The sequence below is a fragment of the Labrus mixtus genome, chromosome 16 (genome assembly GCF_963584025.1).
Source record: "Labrus mixtus chromosome 16, fLabMix1.1, whole genome shotgun sequence".
Lineage (NCBI taxonomy): Eukaryota > Metazoa > Chordata > Actinopteri > Labriformes > Labridae > Labrus > Labrus mixtus.
In genome coordinates this window covers 14,952,223-14,974,582 of record NC_083627.1, presented here as the reverse complement: position 1 = coordinate 14,974,582, position 22,360 = coordinate 14,952,223, and the positions used below count along the sequence as shown (strand labels likewise).

Genomic DNA, 22,360 nt, shown 5'->3' with positions numbered 1-22,360 from the left:
AGGAGGCGATAAAACTCGAGGTGGTATTAATAGATCAGGAAGGCATGCGCGCACACATTTCTATTGCACACACACACACGCGCACACGCACACATTAACCAGTGCGGCGAGGGGATGCGGTATATCTCCAAGAATAGGTCTCAGTGCAGCGCGAGCCTGCTGGTGGGAAGAGGGAGAAATGGAAAGAGATGAATACAGATTAGATGGGACAGAAACAGAGGATTTCAAACTGTGAAGCAGGAAGGGAGAGACGATGGAGGGGGAAAAAGAGAGAAGTGTGTTAGTGATAGTTGGAGAAGGCATTCAAGCTTGAGAAGTTTTTTTTTTCGACACAGGACCCTACTGACGCATTATCAGCTATCACTTCTTCACTCAAAATGCCATTCACATAACCCCCCCCCCCCCCCCTTGCTTAAACCCCTTCTGTTTCTCGTGTATATCTTTCCATCATGCAGCCCTCTTCTGTTCGCCCTCCCTCAATTTTCCTCGCCGACCAACAGCGATCACACTCTTCTTTCTAATCTGCTGCTCCTCTCCCCTGTGTGTGTGTGTGTGTGTGTGTTGCGAGGGAGAGAGGGGAGGAGAGTGCGGATGGCTGATGGGCTTTTATCCTGTTGGAGAGGTTATTTGATTATCTCTGAGTAAAGAAGGTGGGCTTGAAGGAGGAGAGAGAAGGAAAGATGCAAGGTGAGAGAGGATGCGACAGAAAAAGGAGGGAGGAAGAGAAGGGAGGTGTGGCATCTGTAATGTTAAAAATTCCAATATTGATGTTTTTTGTGTTGATTTTGGAGGTGAACCAAACCGAGTGGCCAATATTGAGCTTTTGATGAATGGCCAGTATTGACTCTTTTTTGCTGCAGCTAATGATTAATTCATTATAAATGATCAGTTATATCAATCCTCAACTGCTCTCTAAGACTTTGCAGACTTGTAAAAAATGCACAGTGAAATGTCTTTGCTATATAACTTAAGATAACTGCATGGAAGTCCTCATACTCTCTAGGATTTTTAACCAGTTTGCCAGGGTCACAGGAAATATCAGACGGGATAAGAAATCCTTCATGGGCTGGGAACATAGACTGTATAATAAAAATGACAGCAAGAACCACTTGCAGGTAGTGAAGCCAAGATATTCAGAGCTCTTTTTCTGACAGGCTGCAGTCGGTCATAAACACTGCCTCGTCCGTGTTAGCAGATAGGACATTGTTTAAACTATAAAATCCAATTGCACATCGTATACATTATTGTCTAACCTGGTTTCATGATGATAGTTTTCATGCTGACGAGTGAGGCTCCTTTGGCGCTGTTCGACAGGATTATCAGAGTAGAGCGGAAACGGCAAGGAGAAAACAGACACACTAACACAAGAGTCATTGAAAGTCCATAACTGTGAGATTCTGCTTCAAAATGACACAATAATCTATTCTGCTGTGATCTGTAGATCTGAGGGATCTTTGCCGTTTAATGGTTCTTTTAAATGTAAGTTTATGTTAGCGTTAGAAGTACATCATCAAAACTGCAGAAGGATCTCTCCTGCACAACTCTGGCTCTAAATGACTCCAACAGCTCAATTGTCAGCGCCCATGAAAGGTGGTATTTTGGCTTCATTTCTGTACAACGGTGAGAGGCAGAGTTGTGTTGTCCATTCATTATACATTCTTTGGGTGAGAAAGAAAATTGCCTCACAATTGATAATTAATTTTGATTTTTTTTTTGCGTTATCAAATAGTTAAATCTCTCTTTTTCTTGAATATATAGATATTTAAAATGAAATGAATGAGTGTATGAAATTCTCTAGTTCATGTTGTTCAAGTGTGCCTGGATGAGATTCCTCCTTAACACTCCAACATAGACGACATGCACAGCAGGAGCAAACTGCCTATCATTGTTGGAGGAACAAACTATTACATAGAGTCTCTGTTATGGAAGGTCCTGCTGGATACAGGGGTAAGTGTCATCAATGAACAACTCAAACACACCTCAGTTCATCCTCCAGACATGATTCATCTCATTTATGTACCATACCTGTATTTTCTTCATCATCTTTTTTTCACTGCTGAAAACAAGCAATATGCCAGGACACAGTGTAACCTGCTTTCAGTTCAAAGTGATCCCTTAGATGAAAGATCAAATAAATAATGCACAATCATTTGATAAAAATATTAACAAAGAATTCCTTCTGTGTATTCTGCTTTTTTCTTTGTATTTATATTGCACATTATTTGTCCTCCAAATCTATGAACTGTGTTAGAAGAATATTTGAAGGATGCATTGATCAACTGTAAAGTGTAAATGTTGTGTTTCCCACAGCAGGAGAACGAGGAGTCAGGGGATGGAGGCGATGGCGCTCCCGACAGGAAGCTGGAGCTGGAGAAACTGGGAGGAGCTGAGTTACATAAACGGCTGACAGAGGTTGACCCCAAGATGGCCGCCATGCTGCATCCCAATGACAGACGCAAGATAGCCAGGTGATACTGGTGTACATGTGACACTTGATGTCTGGTCAAAATCAATCTGCAGTGCAATCATCAATGTTTTTCTTTCTGGTAAACTCTGAATATTTTAGACTTTAACTTTGAAAGAAATGTGAGTCTCTCTAAAATGATTTTTGGCAAACAAAATATAAAACAACATTACAATAAAGCAAAGAATGTTTTAATATAGTAAGCTATAGCAACAATTAATATTTACCTGTAATGAGCCATAAATAATAAGTTATAAAACGATCCTTCTACTTGTTTCCAGTATGTGTTAACAATGTTGTTTAGCTAGTTTTTTATACTTGCTAGCTAGAATGGACAGCTAACTGCAGAAAAAAAAAAACCTTAACAAAAAACAAACATGAAAAAACTGCAACATAAGAGACACGTCTGTCTGTGAATACAGTGAGACGCTTAAGTAACTAATTAGTCAGAGGGGTTAGCTTGTTGCTCAAGCAAGCTACTTGCTAACGTAATAGGTTTAGAGAATCAGTTTAAGTTGGATTGGTACTTGCTTTCAATCTGTGTGATGTGATTGATTATGGGCGGCTGTGGCTCAGTGGTAGATTTGGTCGTCTTCAACTGGGAGTTTGGTCCTGCAGCCACATGTCGATGTGCCCATGGACAAGACGCCTAACCCCAAGTTGCCTCTTCTGCTTTGTATACATGTGTATGAATCAGATTAGCTAATATGGATGGCCGCTTTACAAAGCAGCCTCTGCCACCAGTGTGTGAACAGGTGTGAATGCAGTGTAAAAGTGCTTTGAGTAATCAGAAGACTATAAAAGCGCTATACAAGCTCAAGTCCATTTACCATTTAATATTGAAATGCTGCATAAACCTGCATCTTTGTTTTAAAAAAAAAAAATGTAGCTTGATTTGTAAAAAATGAAAAATTCTCTTTAAACACCCAAACACATATTCTATTATGTAACAGGAAGGGCCAACACCAGCTTTGTTGTCCCCTCAAAACAAACTCATTTCAAATTTTATGAAAATTAGTGTGTGAACCCCTGTATTAGGAGGCTGTAGTCCTCCAAGCGGGGCGACCCAGGTTCAAATCCGACCTGAGGATCCTGCGTGTCATTCCCCACTCTTTCTCACTCTGACAGGCATAGAAAGCCCCAAAATAAACCTTTAAAAATAAATAAATATAATTTCCTAATAGACCTTGTTATCACTTAAACACTTCAGTGTTTTTATATGACACCTCTCACCTCTGTTTTTAAGTATAGGATTGAACAAAGCACTCTGAACCGTGAGGATACCAATGCAGTAAAGTGTTTCTGAGAGTGCCTTGATGTTCTGTGTCGATGCTTTCACGAGTGTCTCACGGTATTTAAGAGTTTCCTCAGGTTTTTTTTTTTTTTTGCCTGAGCACACAGCCTCCACCTGATATATGCAGCCGTCTGACACACGCGTGGACACACTTGAGGTTTGATGAGTAGCAGCCTGCGTGCTCAGGGCTTTTGTGTTAGCAGGTTAAGTTACCCGCTCTTCTGGATGACAGGAGATGACAGGAATCATCTTTTTGTTTTAACCTCAGAGAGCAGCGAGGCACGGCTGTAGAATTCTATTTGGATTTGAATCTTATCAGCTCAAGCCCTGACTGAATGTAAACTATCTTATAGTGAGGAAAAGAGTGACTTCAAACTACTTTTGTACCTTGTCTCATCATAATTTGATATTTGTCTTACTCTATCTTATTTTTCTTGTCTTTTAAATTTATTGTTGACGTTTTGTTGATCATTTACTCCTAATAAGCGGTGACTGAGACATTCTTTTACACAAGATTTAATGGATGAGTGGATGGTTGACTCTTATTCTTCTTATTTCTTGAACCCACAGAGACCAGACACACAGGGACTGGGATGTAAATGGCTTATTAGATCATAGACTTTTTATCAAACTGGAGAAAAAAACAACCCAGAATTATTCATTTGGTTGTGTATGCACATAGTCTCAGTGGGAAAAGTACTTAATTTAACCTGAACGTGTCTGTTTGTGGGTTTGATATCTACAGGAGTCTTCAAATCCACGTGGAGACGGGCGTCCCGCACAGTCGCTGGCTGGAGGAGCAGAGAGGGCAGGAAGGGAGCGATGGGCTGGGAGGGCCGCTGAGATTCTCAGACCCTTGCATCTTCTGGTTGCACGCTGACATGGAGGGTAAGGAAGGGAGCATTGTATGGATTTCATTTTCTAAAGTTATTGCTATTTCACCCAAACAACAGAAATTGCAGTGTTGATATGGGCGCTTCAGTGCAGCATGAACTGTTTATATTTGTCTGCTCATATATCTCGTTCTGCTCCTCTGTAGCTCTTGACAAGAGGCTGGATGCTCGTGTGGATGACATGTTGTCTGCTGGACTGATAGCGGAGCTCAGAGACTTCCATGTCTGCTACAACCAGCAGAGAGTCCAGGGTGACAGGTATATCATTATTGGTTTTACATTTCCACTGTTCTAGACCCTGTACCTAAATGAATCATATGTCATTACATATTTTATTTGTTGCACTGCTTTAACACTGTAGACTCACGATGGACTATTCAGTTCCTTCCATTACCCAAAAAAGTCTGCTAATGTAGCATCAAGCAGCTCACCTCATGCAGAGATTGGGAGGAGGCTAGAGTTTCCATGTGATCTTTTTCTCCCTCTAATCCATTGTTTTCAAAATTGTAGTTCAAAGTAGGGCTGGGCGATGTGGTCTAAAAAAATCTTTAAAAAAAAATCACCAAACTCGATTTAGATTTGTATCGTTTTTATCTTCTTCGAGAAAAATAAGAAAAGAAAATGACTTAGAAATGAAACATGTTTTGCTTTTATATGATCAATACATTTGTAGTAAAGTAACCTGAATTTCTCTTTATGGGGTTAATGTGCAAGCTGTAAACTTGTCTTTAAAAATGCTCTTGTGCAGTTTTAGGGGACAGAAAAGTACAAATGAGGCAAAGCAACTTCAGCAAAAATATGTGTGGCTGGGTGGCTCATGGTTTGTGCCACTCTGTGGGAAGATAAGAGGGGGGGGGATGAACTGTGGGAGCCAAGAAAAAATCTTGATATTCCTTTTGGAAAATCCTTATTTTACAAAAATATGATATATCACTTTAATCGCCCAAGTCTAAATCGACTCTAATAAAGTGACATCACTTGAGGTGGTGGATAACACTTGTAAAAAAGTGCTCCCTCTACCTGTTAACAGTATTTGATGTGTAAAATTAGCACGTCCTTCTTCAACACCGTTAGCTCAATGTTGCATTATCCTCACTTCACACGGCCAAAGAACTCTGCCTACACATGGCATGTGTTGCCAGACGTTTTTTATTGTATCTCCTTTTATTTTTACCACAATATCAACTGTGGCCACCTTTAAAGACACAGAGTGGGATGGTAAGCCTGTTGTGTTTGGTGAAAGCGTGTGTTGTACTTGGCTTCTGCCCTGACGTCACTGCTTTTGAACATTACGAGGCAGTCTGAGAGTTCAGTGTCTGTGCAACAAGTTAAAGATCACATTCCCATCCTCCTATCTAAATTAATGATCCAGACATTCAGTCTGGTACCGACTTAACTCCTTTCTTCCATCTAACCGGGGTAATAAAAGTAAAGTGAACTCGGTCAAACATCTATCCAGTTATTTATTTCTCCCTCGCTGTCTGACAGGTCACTCTGTTCTGTACTCTGTTTGCTTCCCAAAAGCCTGGAGACCAATTTAGACTCAGCCCACACTGCTGCGACTTAAGTTCAGATGGGACTGATATGTCTTTAGGATGTCCAGTGATTATTAATAATTGTACAGATAAGCCCACCTCATAGGACATTAGCACTACCAAGAGAGTCTGGTGATTTGTGCTTATTCCCTCAGGGCCTCACACACACTGAATGAATATCCTCTGGCCTGGGAACAAATACTTAGTGTTATGTTGTCTGTTAAAGATGCTACTTGAGGATAATGATAATAGGATCAGGATTGCTGTGCTGTGCTGTCTGTCTTACAATTACCCTTTTTTTTTTTTTTTTTAAAGACATTTCTTGAACGGTAACCTCATGACTAGTAGCATGGTTGCTCGGTCACAGTATAAATTCACTCTTTCCTGAGTGCTTCATATGCTGCTGTGTCTAGGTGACTATAATGCAAAGATGTAGCAAGGACCTGGTAATAAATGCAACTACGGCACCAAATGTATGTGAAATCAATCCTTCCTGTAGAGGGATTTGTGACGTTAAAATATGTATTCATCTGTTTGTGGTCCTCACTAACTAAAGTAGAAACAGATACAATATGTTAGCTGTGAGTGTCTCTCGGCTGCAGATATTGATTGTGTGTGTGTGTGTGTGTGTGTGTGTGTGTGTGTGTGTGTGTGTGTGTGTGGTGGGTGTGGCTGCGGGCAGTTGATGCATTGGTGGAGTCATGCCCAGGAAGCTGCCAATTCCCTTCTTTCGTCCCTCCTTTCTCGCATCACCCCATCACCCCATCTCACCTCATAACAGCAGCCTCCTCCTCCTACTTCTGCATCCTTTCTCTCCCTCTCTCTCTCTCTCTCTCTCTCTCTCTCTCTCTCTCTCTGCCTCCCTCCATCTCTGCCACTATTGCCCTCTCAGCAATCCGATCACCCAAGCACTTTACCCCCCTCCTCTTTCTGTCTGTCTTTCTCTCCTCTTCCCCTTGTGTCTCCATCCCCTGCATGCTGCTGTGGCCAGACATCAAGGTCAAATCTCTCCCCTCACTCCCTCCCTCCCTCCCTCCCTCCTTCCTTCCCTCCCTCTCCCTTTCTTTTCTCACCCTCCATTGACTCTACGTTTCCTGTGCTCTGTCGCTATTCTCAAATTTCTGTCTCTGCTCGTCTAGCCAGATTTATTTTTGTGATTTCCTCTTCTTGTTTCTGTAACAAGAATCATTTATTGAACAAAAGAAGCCCTTATATCTAACACTGGTTGTTTAACCTTGTGTTATCAAGTGCTGTCCACGAAGAAATTTTTAACCACAAGAAAACTAAATGAAAAGAAAAAAACAGAAACACAGTTTGTATTAAAGTAAGTTTATCCATTCAAGTCAATTAAAAATAGAAACAAATCTATATAGATTCCAATTTACTCGGTGATTGTGAAAACCTAAAATAAAGGTTGTGGCTCAGTTGGTAGAGTGGCCGTCTCATCCCCCAGCTCCTGCAGCAACATGAGTGTGTGAGTGAGTGTGTGTGTGTGTGACATGCGGTCTTAAAGCGCTTTTAGTATTCAGAAGGCTAGAAAAGCGCTACACAAGCTCAAGCGCATTTACCATTCAAGTGTGTGGAATATGGCAGCAAGATTTTAGATTTTCATCATTAGAAAGCAATATATATCCTTTTGCTGCATTTTGGTGTTTACTCTGCATAGAACAGTGGAAGAGAGAAAAGAAATACAGGGAGGAGAAAGTTTGACGACATTCACCAATGAGCCACAGGCTGGAGCTGAGCCAGGGCCAATGTAGCGAGGACTTGAGCATATATGTATATATTATTACAAGTGTTATAGTCAGTAGAAAATATCTGAAGACAGATGAAGAGAGCTGTCCAGACAATTTCTAATAACCTTTGCCTTAAGATCAGAAACTGCCGTATTCGTTTACGACAGATTCAGGCTGAAATCTGTTAAGATGTAATATTACGTTTTTCTTGAAAGACAAATGCCACCACATGTGACCTGTACTCTATGAGCAATCAGTCCAAATTCAGTAAGGTCCAGGTCAGTGAAACTGACACTGATGGTGGAGCTATTACTAAAGTCTGAAAAGGGACAGTTTGGCCTAAAAAAGGTAGGGATGCGATGAATTGGGGTGAGCTGGTCTGACATTGAAACAAACGTTCTTCGGGCTTCTGCCCCAGACCCCACGCCACTCCAAACAGCACCCGTGGGCCCCTTTGCATGTGTCATTCATTTTTTCTTTGAATGTCATTCTGCCGCTTTCTCCCCCGAAGGGCCTCACATCTGGTCAGACAGGGAAGGAGAGAGATAGGGGAGAAGGAGAGGGTGAAAGTGAGTCACCGCCGGGTGTCTACAAATGTCAAGTCTGAGATGGAAACTTTTTTTTTTTTTTTTTTTTTTTGAATCGATGATTAATGTTTCATTTCCTCTGCTCCTCTCCAGTCAGGACTATCAACATGGGATTTTTCAGTCCATAGGTTTTAAGGAGTTCCATGACTACCTGACCGTTCCTGAAAGCAGCAGCCAGCAGGAGAAAGACGCGCTACGAGACAAAGGTCAGAGGATAACCTGATAAATGTCACAGGGATGAATTCAGATTCACCAGTTGACTGATCAAGCAGAAAAACCATTCCAGCCTTCTCATATAACAGCCTTCTTTGAACTCTCTCAGGTGTAGAGGCTTTGAAGATCGCTACAAGACGCTACGCCCGCAAACAGAACAAATGGGTCCGAAACCGCTTCCTTAAAAGTGAGTATCCCTTTCACACATCGGTCAATACGTGCTGGATTCAGTGTGTGTTTGTTCTCCAGACTCCAGGACTCTATAATAAGCACTCTCTTTTACAAGATGGGATTCATTCACTCCTTAGACACACAATAAGCCTTTCAGACACCTCATTGTGTTCCAGGTTACAGTGTGTGTGTGTGTGTGTGTGTGTGTGTGTGTGTGTGTGTGTGTGTGTGTGTGTGTGTGTGTGTATGTGTTTATGTGCACGCTGGTGTTCAGGTGATGTAACTTACATTATTACATGCTCGTTGTTTAAATTGCCAAAAATGAACAATTTCTACAACATTATGTCAGATATCGAGAAGTAGCTTAGCGTGTTAGTTTAGCTTATCAGACTGGATGCTGGAGGAAACAGTGAGAAGCAGTGAGTCTGTCTTTTTTCAAGGTAAGGACATTTCCCTACCCCGCCACTTTGAGTTTTGACTTTTAGATTTTAAAAAACATTTAAGTCTAGTTTAAAATCATAAACAGAGTGAGAGAGGCAACAAATTGTCAGTTACAGGACGGTTACGTATCCACACGCTAAGGCCCATTTGTTCACCTTACTCAGGCTTTCCCAACCTTGGTGTCCCGACCCCTCGTGAGGTTACATGGAATTCAAATGGGGGTCACCTGAAATTTGTATTTATTGATCAATAATAAATATATTGTATATTCAAATATAATGAACAAAGGCTACTGTGGGCTGTATAGCCAATGCCAAAACAAATATATATGTATAAAAAAGGACTATTCTTAGTTTATATTAGTGCTGACAAGCCATAAAAAAATCATTTTATTAATGAACCACTTTGTGATTAATGAATCACGATCAATCACTTGTATAAATAATTTCAGAAACATCTTTGCAGGGCAGACTTACTCTATTATGCTATTTTGAGTTATTTCTAACATTAAAATTACTACGTTCTCATCCTTATTTAGTGTTAATTCACAAACTATTTTTGCTTCCCTTTAGTTCACCTACAACACCCTGGCCCCCGCCCCACCTACACACAAGCACACAAACGAGCAAACACACAAGTGTACATAGAGAGATGTGCTCAGGGATGCCTTAAAAAAAAGACATGTTAATTTTTTGAAAGGCATTCGTTTTTTTGTGATTAATTAACCATAATTAACATGTTGTTAAGATCTAGTTTATAATTTGTCTACATAATCATGAACTACATATCCAAAATGTCATTTATGCTTAAAACCTGTGTATTTTTTGTTACAACTAAAAATCGATTGATAACACTTGATATATTTCAATCGTAGAAATCCCCAGACTTATTCATTCACTGACACAAAAATAAAAACAGATTTTATTCTGCTTTTGTTGGCTGAGGGTAGAATGTGTCAAGATCCATCTGCATGTTTACACCTGTAGTTAAAACCTTTGAATGATTTTTTTCCCAAGCACTAAGTCCTTTGTGGCACCAGTTGCATAAGAATGATCATTAGTGGTCGAATGATTCTGGTGCTGCAGTCTGGGGAAATGTACCCAACACAGCCAAAACCAACCAGTGTTGAGCAGGTGGTGATTTCCCACCCCGGTCACAACCTCTGGAAGCCAGGCATGTTTTTAAATGTGCACAAAGCCCGGTTGTGTTTCTGTCTCAAATGGAAACCTGGCCTCTATGCCTCGCCAGGAGCATGCCCTGTAGTAACCCAGCCTCCTAATCCTGTTAGGCCCAAGTGGCTTAGGCCACTCCAGGCCCTAAACCTCAATACCCCTCATTCTGACTGCCTGCCTACCATACATCATATGTGTGTGTGTGTGTGTTTCTGTTCCTTTTACATAAGCAGTAATCTGTCTGAAGTTGTCTGTGCTTTTGCACATATGCATGTGTTTCTGTCTGGGTGATGTGCCTCCGGACAGATCATGTAACTTTTCCTGGTGACACCACATAGACTCGAGTCGGAGTGCAGCTGCTGCCAACATCAGGCTGAAGGTACAGGTGGCGACAGATGAAATCTAATCCCTTAAAAGTCTAAAATTCTCTACCTTTTTTAGTCTCCCAGTAAATAACTAGCTGCAAATCTCTTAAATCATATTCCAATCGTTTTGTTTTCTTTACCTATTTGTTTAGATCGTCTTATTTAGACAAGAAGTAATACATTTTTGACATGTGATCGCAAACCTAAAGAGAAATAAAACACATTGATTGATTGAAGCAAAAAATCAATTGTATCATGCCAGCCATTCATCAGACACAGAGAAACAGATTTTCCCAGCTGGCCGCCCCCTCAGCTTTGGTATTACGTGAACTACTTTCTATGTTTGAAAGTATTCAAGTTTTACAGTTTATTGATGGTCCTTTACCAACTCTGCCCTTTGGTGCTTTCATAGAGGAGATCGATCGCTCTAGTTCTTAAAGTCAGAAACTTTGTATTTCCCAGAGGATGTAAGGACAGTCTGCAAACTAAACAAATCTATTATGTCTTTCATGATACTTGGTTCAGTTTTTCAGAGCTGCTAAAATCTTACAGTAAAATTCAGACATTTATCAAGCTGGTGGGCGGTCGGACTTAACATAAGGTCATGTATTTAAAAAAAAAAAAAAAAAAAGTGAAGCATTGGGTGTGTGTTCATGAATCAGTGAGACAGGGGAAAAGGATCAGGGATGTTAAGAAATAGATCAGTGAGCATTAAGATGTTTCAGCCCAATGATTTTATATATTATTATTTCAGTTTTAATGCTATGGTAATTTATTACAGCAAAAACTTTTTGCGTCGTTTGTGGTGACAGCTGTTTGGTAAACAGAATAAAATATGCCATTTATTTTACGAGGGTAATCCCACTGGGATGTGGGCTTGCACATATGAATTTCTAACTGTGTCTTGCAGCATTTAGGTTGCATAGTGTTACACTTAAAATTGATTCCTGTTCCCTTTTTTTTATCCTTCCTTTGTTATTTGCTGGACTTGTTTGTGAACTGCAGACTTGTTCAAGATTGATATTGATCTGGTCAAGCTTCAAACTCACAGAAGCCATGTGTAACACTTAACTTGACTCAGAGTGTAGTCCTCCAGATATCCATGGAACTACGTTTTGAAAATATTGTCAAAGTTTTGCTCTTTTGTCTTATCAAAATGAATTACAACTGGTCTACATGTTTATCAAATCTCTGCATTTAAGTTGGATAATCACATTTTTTCAAATGTTGTAATAGTCCTCCACCGATCGCACATAAAAACAAGCTCGAATAGAAACATAATCCTTCATGATAGTATCTATTTCTGTGATTCTTTCACTGTCAGAGCCTTGAAGTATTTGCAAATAGACAGTCTTGTCCTTGTGTCCACCTCTTGGCCTGGATTGTCCTGTTTTGCTCTTTCAACTAGCTCATCCCACCTTTTCTGTCTGCATCAACTCAGTTCACCTCGCTCTCTCGCTGTGACTGCTGACCTCTTTTCTGTTTTGTCTGAGCCTCGCTCGCACACACACGTACACACACACACACACACACACACACACACTCACATAAATGCCGGCACCTCAGCTGAGCAGGCTAATCTCTAAAAGCATTACAGAGCTGCCAGGAATTTTGCCCCGACCACACAAACTCTGGCAACAGGGTCACGGGGGGCTACGCAGACCAATCCTAGCACAAAGAGGGACTATGGTGGGTGAAAGGGAAAGACAAACTGGAAATGACAGAGGGCCTCAGTCAGGCAGGCACAATGAAGTCGGTTAAGTTGAGCTGAATGTTGACCGTAAATGCAAACATACAGAAAGACACTGATTCGCCTGCCATGAAGACACAAGCTTAACCCAGTTTAATGGTTCACTTTGTTTACCAGCGACTGTCAAGTAAAGGAGCAGGTGGGCGTTCTGTGAACTAAATGCTTTTCGGCGGGATCCGCGCTTCTTGATGGGCTCAACTTTGCTGTGGGGATTTAACTGCCAGGTTAGGCAGTTCAAATTAAAGCAAACTTAATTTATCCTGCCTTTAACTGCGTCTGTACTCAGGTATGCACTCATAGGATCTCTGTGTGTGTTTGTGTGTGTGGTTTAATTAAAAGATTTAATCACCCATTGAGAAAATGGTAATTTGAGGTTATATTAATTTTAATAAGTGGCACATTTTATGCTCCCTCAGAGTTTCTTAATTTGTGTGAAAATACACACACACACACACACTCTACATGTAACCAAGATATGCAGGTGAGTGTTAAGTAACAGGGGTTTAGGTATCGAAGTCCCACGAGAGAGTGAGTGAGCAAGTGAGTGAGGGAGAGAGTGAGACAGACAGACAGACAGACAAAGAGAGAGTGACAGGAGCGATTCATGGTTGGATGGAGAGTGAAGGAAATCTGATCCAGGTGAGGCGACAGGTGTGTTGCGAGTTCACACCCTTGTCTTCTGGCTAGTGCAAAGGTTCATGTACACGCACCTCCACAAGTGTAACCTCCTCCTGTGGTGATCTGCCAAGACCTCTCAGTCACCTCCACTAGGTGGAGAGAGATGAGAAAGTGCTGCAGGAGTGGAGGATGACACATAGGGTTGAAGGAGGGACAGTAGCAGGTGTGTTTAAATCCAGGCGGTAAGTGTTGATGAAATAGCCCGTTTGTTTTACAGATAAGGAAGAACAAAGCAGCTTAGCAAGCAGAAGGAACAAAGTGAAAAATGACGTGTTGTTGATGACGCTAGAGGTGCATTCTCCTCATTATATCCTGCTGTGTTCTAACATCAGCTCACTCTGACTTTCTATGGAAAAAAATACTAGGGTGCTGGCAGGAGAACGGACAACGTACTGTATGAGTGAAAAATTTGTTTGAGTTTTTCAGGACTTTTACAATTTTACAATTCTAAAATTAACTTGGCATTTGCTTTTATCCAAAGCGTCACACCTCAGAGAGTAAGAAAAACACAAGCAAGGATCTAGAAAGGAAATGTCGGTAAGTGCAAACAAACAGCTGTATGTCTAATCGGACACAGGTGCTGACAGGCATTGCACAGAGGCAAAGCACAACATCAACAGCTGTTCTTGAGCGTTCTAATCAGCATCAAAAACCATCTTGAATAACATCATTATCATTATCAAACAAAACCATCATCATCATTAATATCATTAAGTGCTTAGGTGTTCATGAAAGAGCTGGGTCTTTAACTTTTTCTTAAAGGTACAAAGTGAGTCTGCAGATCAAATGGAGTTTGGTAGTTTGGTCCATCAATGGGTGCGACAGAGGAGAAGAGTCTAGTTAGAGACTTAGGGCCTTGTTGTAAAGGTTGGATCAGACGCCTTTCATTTGCAGAGCGTAGTGGGCGGGAGGGAGTGTAGACTTGGATGATAGAGTTTAGGTAAGGAGGAGCCATTTTTGTGGCTGTTTTGTAAGCAAGCAGCAGAGTTTTAAATTTGATGCAAGCATTAACTGGGAGCCAGTGTAAGGAGATGAACAGCAGAGTACAGTCTGGGAATGACAGGAAGAGCTAGGTATCATCAGCATAGCAGTGATATCAGAAGCCATGAGAGTGGATTAGTGCACCAAGTGAGGTGGTGTATATGGAGAAGAAAAGGGGACCGAGCACTGACCCTTGAGGCACCCCTGTTGATATATGGACACAAGCAAGTGTGAAAACACTAAATGGCTGACGCTAAGAAGCTGGTTTGAAACCCCCATCACCCCATAGATTGCAAAAGCTGTAGAGATTACTACACCCATTTGTGTTTTAAGAGTTCGGGCCAATGATTAACACTTGAAAGTCATTTTTTATGATCCAACTTTTCAATCTTATACAAGGTGACAATCAGTTGCTGGAAAAATTCAGAAACTATAAGTTTTCTGTGCACCTCTGATAGTTAATTGGATTAATGGGATTTTCCTTATTTGTGCTTTACAAATTTCAAGAAGGTCCTTAGATTTCATCAGTGTCACGGAAATATATTCATTGTTTTATTAGTAACTATACCACAGAAATAAGTAATTAGTTCTCCTTTTTTGTGGGGTGTATGTGTATGTAAACATAGGAGTTCAAGATGGGGATATGTGTGTGACCTTTAATTCTACCACTGCTGTGGGCCTGGGAGAACAGTCAAAGTATTTTTGATGTGTACATACAAACTGACAGTGAAAAAATAAACCAAAACTTGAATCTCAAATATTACCACTGACAAATAATCACCTACACATTAAAATTCCCTAAACCAAATTAATTAACCATATGCAAAAATGTCATACATGGAAAACAGAAGGAGGCAAAAAAATTAAAAGAGGAACTCTATGAAAGAGGAACGGAGGCTGCTGAGTGAATAGAGCAGCTGTTTCAGTGTGGGCAACAGCCAAAGAAGCACAGTTGGGCCAGCAGGGATGCCGCGCTGAGACTTGTAGTGGAGTTTTTATAGAAGAGCACGCACACGCGCACTTCCTCACTCAGCAAACATGGGGATAAATCAGCATATGACTCCTGGCCTGCTTGTTGCAACAGGTGGACTACTGTTGCAACACACACACACACACACACACAGAGTCACACAACACTGGCTAGCAGCTGCTGGGCGACTAGAGAAGCTCTTTCTTGTTGGCAAAGTGATCTACCCTGTGTGCTTGAATGGCAACGCTCACAGTCGTGTGTGTGTGTGTGTGTGTGTGTGTGTGTTGACCATCCTGCTCTTTGTCCTTGCAGCATTTCTTATCAACCCTCATTCACTGTGGAGTGGATTAAAAGAGTTGAATTTCACCAGACCCTAAACAAGTTTGCCAGAGGGGGTTCTGTCCAGCATCTGGCAACCCACCTAACACTATCCGCCTTTTATTTACCCCCACTTCACTCAGCTCAGGGGGAGGTTGGTAGTTGCAGTAGGGAATAATGTGAGGAGGGTGTGTGTGTTGAGAAAGATAAAAGAACAAAGTGAGGCGATAACGGCAACAGGAGAGCCGCCGGCAAGATGATTATTTAATAGAGCACCTAAGGGAGACTTCTGGCTGTGCATGTGCCATGTGGGTATGCCAGGTGACGCTCGCCGCCACCTGCCCGCTTTTGTGCCCAAAATACAAAAGACTTCCCCTCTGACACACAGAAACACACAGCGAAACCTGAGGCATTGATTAACATTCACTGATGTTTTGAAAAGAAGCACACTAACAAGTTGACCCACTGTCTGACCGTGTAAACACACATGCCAAGCAGAGTTCTGGGATTACTTGTGTGCCCAGATGAAAACAAATAGGAAAACAAACATTGGCACACTCAATGGCTGCTGGTCCTGGAGTGTTTAAAAGCTTTTAGTAAGGGTCTTTGTTTTTACTTTGCCTTTATGTCTTTTGTCAGATTTATAAATAAGCAAAGCAAATCGAGCATCCTCGTCAACATTTGTCTTGGGGCGGCAGTATCTTAGGGGGGCAGTAGCAAATTGGTCTGGTGACTAGAGAGGTGCCAGTTCACTTCCTTCCACCTGCCCTTAAGCAAGGCACCAAACCCCCAACTGCTTATGCACTCTTTTGTGTGCAGCCGCTCACTCTGGCTGTCGTCCTCTAGAGATGAATCAATACAGTCAGCCTATGATCCAATAGGTACCTCTGTTTGTGGATTCTGATGGCCCGGGATGTTGGAATGGGATTTCTTGTGTTTCATTCTTCAGGCACATTTTACAGGAACAGCAATGGGGATGTATTTCAATTCAATTTTCAAATCCATCACTACAACCCAAGGTCAGCCAGCTTACTTCATTCTGCATTTTTCAGGACATCTTTTTCTCAATTCTCCATCAGATTCAGAGGACCTCATTGTTGGAACAATTTACCCAACCCTTTATTGTTTTTACTTGGACTACATTAATAAGATGTCTCTGCGTTACATGTTTCTCTTTAGGAGGGCCACTCGACAAGCCCCTCTGGGTTTATTTGGCTCCTCCAGCACATTTCTTTCAAAATGTATATTTTGTTAATTAACTAATCATTATGTACTGTCTGTTTTTTCATTGATCTATTATGTTTTTTTTTTGTTTTGCTTTTTAAGTGCATTAAAATAAATGAAAAAATAAATGAATGAAATGTTAAGAAACAACAGATTATTTTTATTCAAAAACTATTTCTTTATTTTACTTTTAAGCAAAACAACTTTTCCATTTATACACAGTCGTGGTGTTTGGTCGACCCGCTGTACAAATAGGAAGATATTTCCGTATTTCACACAGAATCTGACCGTTAAGTGTTGATATTTCATCGTGGAGTAGTCTGTTTCAAATGCTGCTTCGTCTTTTCTCCGTTCACTCTCACCTCTTCTGCATCATGCAGGTTAACTGCTGTGTCTGCGTGTGTAAAAAAGCAGTAGCTTTATGTTTGTAATGTTACAGCCTGCTGCAGCATGTTGCTGTAAACTTAGCCAAACTCTGCAAATGTTTCCGTTTGAGTCACTTTCTCAACGCTGAAACTGAAATGTCCTCACACCACTGATTTGAGAGACAGCGGTGCTTTCTCATACTGCTGCCTCTCCTCACCACTCGTCATGTCAAAATAATGTGTGAAATCTTACACCAGTATTGTCGGCTTCCCCCAACTTTAGTGCATAGTGATAGGATACTAACTCGGGGGGGGGGGGGGGGGGTTTCCTTATCCCAGCGCGAGACAAATCAACAGAGCCGATTCCAAGAGAAATACAATGCATGGATGCTAGTTGTATGCAAAACCAAGACTACTGCAATTCTCTAGCAGGTATTGTACCGTGGATGCCGTACCAAACATTTCAATATTATATCGAGAATTGTTGCATCCCTATCGTCCACACTGAGCCTCAAACTCCTGTACATGTGTGAAGCATGTCTCAACAACAGTGTTAAATTGAACTTCCCCTTTGAGGGATCGATAAAAAAAAAAAGGATATCAAAGCTTGTCTGTTTAAGAAAAATAATGAAACTGTCTTATTGTGAAGGGCCTGATGGTATAACAAAATCAAATTTAGCCCATGAGGAGTTGAAATGCGGCTTGTGCCAAGGACCAAGCCAAAGTTAAAGTTTATTGCTGTCAGGCGAGGCTGTGTGAACGTGCTCATTGTTTCCACACACTTTATTCCTCTGGCAGAGTCAATACAGTTTGTTGTACTGATGATAAGATGATACAGTCACCACGCCTTGTTCCTCTGTAATAATGAAGTCCCAGACAGTTCCCAACAGACTTAAGTAATTCTAGTCTACATTGTGTCCGCTCCCGCCAACTCCACAGCCCTGTCTGTATGTGCGAAGGATTAAGACATAATTGAGTTGACCAGCTTTGGCTTGCAGGTTAATTAGATATATTTGCATACCTTTTTGTACATCACACATTTGTGTGTGATGAAAAACATGATATGAACATATTCTGCTTTGTGCCATTTCTAAATATTTAGCTATACAAGCAGTTTGGATTGTACAGACATTCACTGCCCTCAGAAGATATCCCTGATTCTTTTTTAAATCACTGACTAGTTCCTCCAGTGCTCATCAGGTCAAAAGTTTAATTTCTGACACTATGATTAGTGCTAAAAAGGTGCGATTGCTAACATACTAAACTAAGATAGAAAACATTGTCAACATAATGTCTGCGTAACATCAGCGTAAAGCCATATTTTCTATGTTAGTGTGCTGGCATTGGCTTTTAGCTCAGAGCACTGAAGTGATCATCTTCCTGAAGACTATGAAAATCGTCCACATATCCGCCGGATTCAAAAGTTTCCCTAATTTTACCAAGACTAATTTCCTCATATAACCCCACTTTCAAAATCCTAACTATTCCTGTAATGCAAAAATATAAATCCATGGATAAGCTGCTTAAGTCACGTTTAACACGTTGCTTGTTTTCTTGAAATAATGTTTTTTTTTTTTTTTGCTTGACCGCTTCAGTTTCCTGTATTTTCTGCTCATATATGTTGTGTGTTGTAGTTTGTTTAGTTAATGTAGGTGCTGCGTTCATTTAGTTTAACTAGCTTTATGTGCAGTTTGAATTGCTTTAATTCACTTTTGATTTGCACACACCTTTAATTCTTGTTCTTCTGTTTTTGAATCAATTCAGTGGAAGTGGTCCTTGATGCAGATGAGCAGACAGATAGACAGATGCTTCCACAGACAGACAGACAGACGGATACACAGACAAACAAGCAGGGCAGGGACTGGTGCTGCTGTTTAGTGCTGAGGCCTGGCCTGGAGACTGCTGACTGATGCAAAATAGAAACGCGGGGGTGGAAAAGTTACAGGGAGGGAGAGAGAGAGAGAGAGAGTGAGTGAAAGCTGAAGCGAGACTGCTGGCTAGAGCGAGGGAGAGAAAGAGACGGCGCAGAAGAGTAGGAGGATAAAGGGAGAGAGGGAGAGACATTATCGAGCCAGTGTGAGTCAGCAGGTTGACAGAGCTCCAGGGTGCGGCTCCAGCACATCACTGCTACCTTTTTAAAAAAATATAGATATATATTCTAGTTTGAACGGGATCCATTGGAAAGTCTGCAATCGTCTGATTAAGAATCAATTATCTTAGAGCCTGTTAGTTTCTTTTAAGATGTAAAAAAAAAATCAGCATCATGGTTATAAAGTGAGAATGTCACACGCTACATAGAATCAACGACTTGCATCAGTGTCGACCTCTTTCATCTGGTGGATAATGCAGCTCATCTGATGACTTAAGGAGGCTTACATTTATCAGTTTAGGCCTGCTGGTCGTTCATGACAAAATACAAACTCAAACTGTAAGCTTTACTGCATGTGCAATAAAAAAAACATGGAAACACTGAACAAAATGAATGGCTCTTAAAAGCCTTTATTGCATTTTTTGTAGTGGCCTTTGTTGGCCTTGTAAAATGCATAATGTGTAATAACTGTGCATTTGATCTGTGTGTGTGTGTGTGTGTGTGTGTGTGTGTGTGTGTGTGTGTGTGTGTGTGTGTGTGTGTGTGTGTGTGTGTGTGTGTGTGTGTGTGTGTGTGTGTGTGTGTGTGTGTGTGTGTGTGTGTGTGTGTGTGTGTGTGTGTGTGTGTGTGTGTGTGTGTGTGTGTGTGTGTGTGTGTGTGTGTGCAGGACCGGGAGACAACGTACCCGTGGTGTATGGCCTGGATGTGACGGACGTGTCGCGGTGGGAGGAGACAGTCCTGAACCCTGCACTGCAGATACTGGACAGCCTCAGTAAGGTGGGGCCTCAGTGGTCTGAACCAGCTGCCTCCAGTCAGACCTTCCATCCGCTGTTTGGATACCACCAATTGCATACTTTCTTATTAATACCTTTTGTTCCTCTACTCTTTTTTTTTTTTTTTTTTTGGTGCTCCTTTATTTTCCTTAACTTGCCTCTTATTTAACATTTCTTTCCCCTCATCCTCCTTCAATTCTGTTATTCTCAAAACTATTTTTGTTTTTTCATCCACTCATCTCACATTACTCTGGCCTTGCTTCGCTTTCTTTGCGTATCATGCTCCACAGACAATATTCAATAGATGTTCTCTATCTCAATTACCACTTAAGAGTTCCTGTTGAGTTCCTGACCACAAGTAGCAGCAAGTTTTCTTTACAAATGATATGAAGTGTTTGTTATTAAAAAGTTCATTGCAGACAGGTGCAAACAAACACACTTATGCATCAATGAAGGCAGTGATGAAGAAAATAGCTAGCTATCAAATGTGACTTAAAACAGTGCATTCATTAAAGCACCCTCAAGAAAAAAATCATTCAAAAGATTTGTCTGATTTTAAGAGTAAAGACAATATTTTCTTATCTGAATGCTGAATTTATGTTATCCTTAAACAGAAAATCTATGCAGGGAATCGTTCTGACTTTATTACCAAATCTTGAAGTAAAACAATTTGTCTTCATTCAATCAGGGTGAGGAGCCAGCTGTTGCACCAATCAGAGTCCAGGGGGCGGAGCAGAGAAACAAACGGAGCCGCCATTCATGTGACCTGTGTGACAAAGTGATCATCGGTGATTTGGAGTGGACAGGTGGGTCGGTCGACGCACTACATGAAAACATGATCATCAATCACAATCATTAGTTCAAGTGTAAGAATATGATCCCTGAGATGAAACGGCATCATTTTTTTTTTTTTACCTGCAGCTCACCTGAAGTCGAAAAAGCATCACTATCATGTAAGGAAGAAGAGGAAGTCTGAACCACCTTCTGACCAATCCCAGGTTACCACTGCACTTCCTGACTCTGCTGCACAGATCTCAGAGAGTCGCTCAAAGGTCTCTAATGCTGCCGTCGCCCCCTCTCAGGAGTCGTCCAAGGACATCAGGACATCACAGCAGGAAGTACCTGTGACTTTGTAAGAGTTGTTCAGACTCTGAGCTACATTCATCTTCATTCAGGTTGTCATCAGCTGGATGTCTTCTTATAGGGCTGCTTTTTTTTTTTTTTTAAAGTATTTGTCCTTTATACTGGTGTTCAGTCCTTTTTATTGTAAAAAATGACTTCCCAGTGAAGTGAATGAAGACCTTTTAAGCCCTGTAGAGGAATTGAATAACGTTGATCCTCGCTGAATGCAAAGAACTTAGAATAATCTTTCATTTCATTTGTGCTTGTTCAAGAGTATGGATCCTTGAACTTGTACAGCAGAGATGATGACGATCATGGCAATTCAACATCGTGGACTGACAAAGAAAAACTTCGACATTTTTATGGCGTGTGCAGCCAAGGACGAATTTTACCTTCTATATTTTTTTCTAACGTTGCTGATGGTGCCTTAATTAAATAGATATTTCATACTGTTGCTTCCAACTACATGTCTGACATATTGAGTGTCACCATTTTTAAGTTGAAGTTTTTTTCTTTGTCTGTAACCCGACCACCATGCACTTTATGCTTCATCCAATTGGTTCTAAAAATGTTCAATAACCCAAAAGGACTAAACGTTTCTCAGGTCCCACATATTAGGATTTGAGAGGTTTTCACATGACATAGGTTCCCTTTTATCTCAGTCAGATGTCATGGCATGCTTACACAGCACATGCATTGTACTCTGTTTGCCTCCTGCCACCTTGTTTAACGGTCCTTAAATACGTTTTTTTTTTTAGCTCTTTGTTTGATGATGACAAGTACCTGATTTATACCGTTGTCTTTCAGTGGAGCTGAGCTGAGCTCATTTCTGCTTTGACAGAGTTATAAACCACAGGCTGAGGCTTTGAGGAGAATGTGTGTTTTCACTGAAGTGATTGCAGGCCTTTGTTTATCCAGCACTGTTGTACCCCTTTCAAACCAAGGTGTGCCTGCCTGCTGTAAAACCCCTTACACAATACCTGGCACCACTCCAAAGGTTCTCTTCTGGCGCTCCCATTCCCTCACCTCACCTGACACTTTTTCTTTTCAAAAGAACGACTCCCCCATACCCCCCTGTTCCTCGTAATCAGACGATTGTTCCACACACCCGGCTAACACTCCATCATCTCTCTCTTCACGCCGCCAGTATGAGGCTAAGACGTATGCTTTCAACACAAGTTCAGTTCACAGGCTCCCAGTGTTTGACCTCATCCACATG

The 22,360-nt window shown here is 41.2% G+C and overlaps 1 protein-coding gene across 2 annotated transcripts in view; it reads left to right on the top strand.

The window, feature by feature from the left end:
* trit1 (tRNA isopentenyltransferase 1) overlaps positions 1–21,740 on the top strand; it is a 39,490-nt gene extending 17,750 nt beyond the window's left edge. Inside the window, exons 3-11 of one of the 2 annotated variants that reach the window (XM_061059602.1) lie at positions 1,852–1,947; positions 2,311–2,468; positions 4,504–4,646; positions 4,798–4,909; positions 8,603–8,715; positions 8,832–8,909; positions 19,914–20,023; positions 20,708–20,825; positions 20,941–21,740. In XM_061059602.1, coding sequence (XP_060915585.1) covers positions 1,852–1,947; positions 2,311–2,468; positions 4,504–4,646; positions 4,798–4,909; positions 8,603–8,715; positions 8,832–8,909; positions 19,914–20,023; positions 20,708–20,825; positions 20,941–21,155 — 1,143 coding nt within the window. In that variant the 3' untranslated portion in view covers positions 21,156–21,740. Of the gene's footprint in view, positions 1–1,851; positions 1,948–2,310; positions 2,469–4,503; positions 4,647–4,797; positions 4,910–8,602; positions 8,716–8,831; positions 8,910–19,913; positions 20,024–20,707; positions 20,826–20,940 lie in introns of those variants that run through there. The other variant, XM_061059603.1, reaches the window with a different exon arrangement.
* Positions 21,741–22,360: the final 620 nt, after the last annotated feature.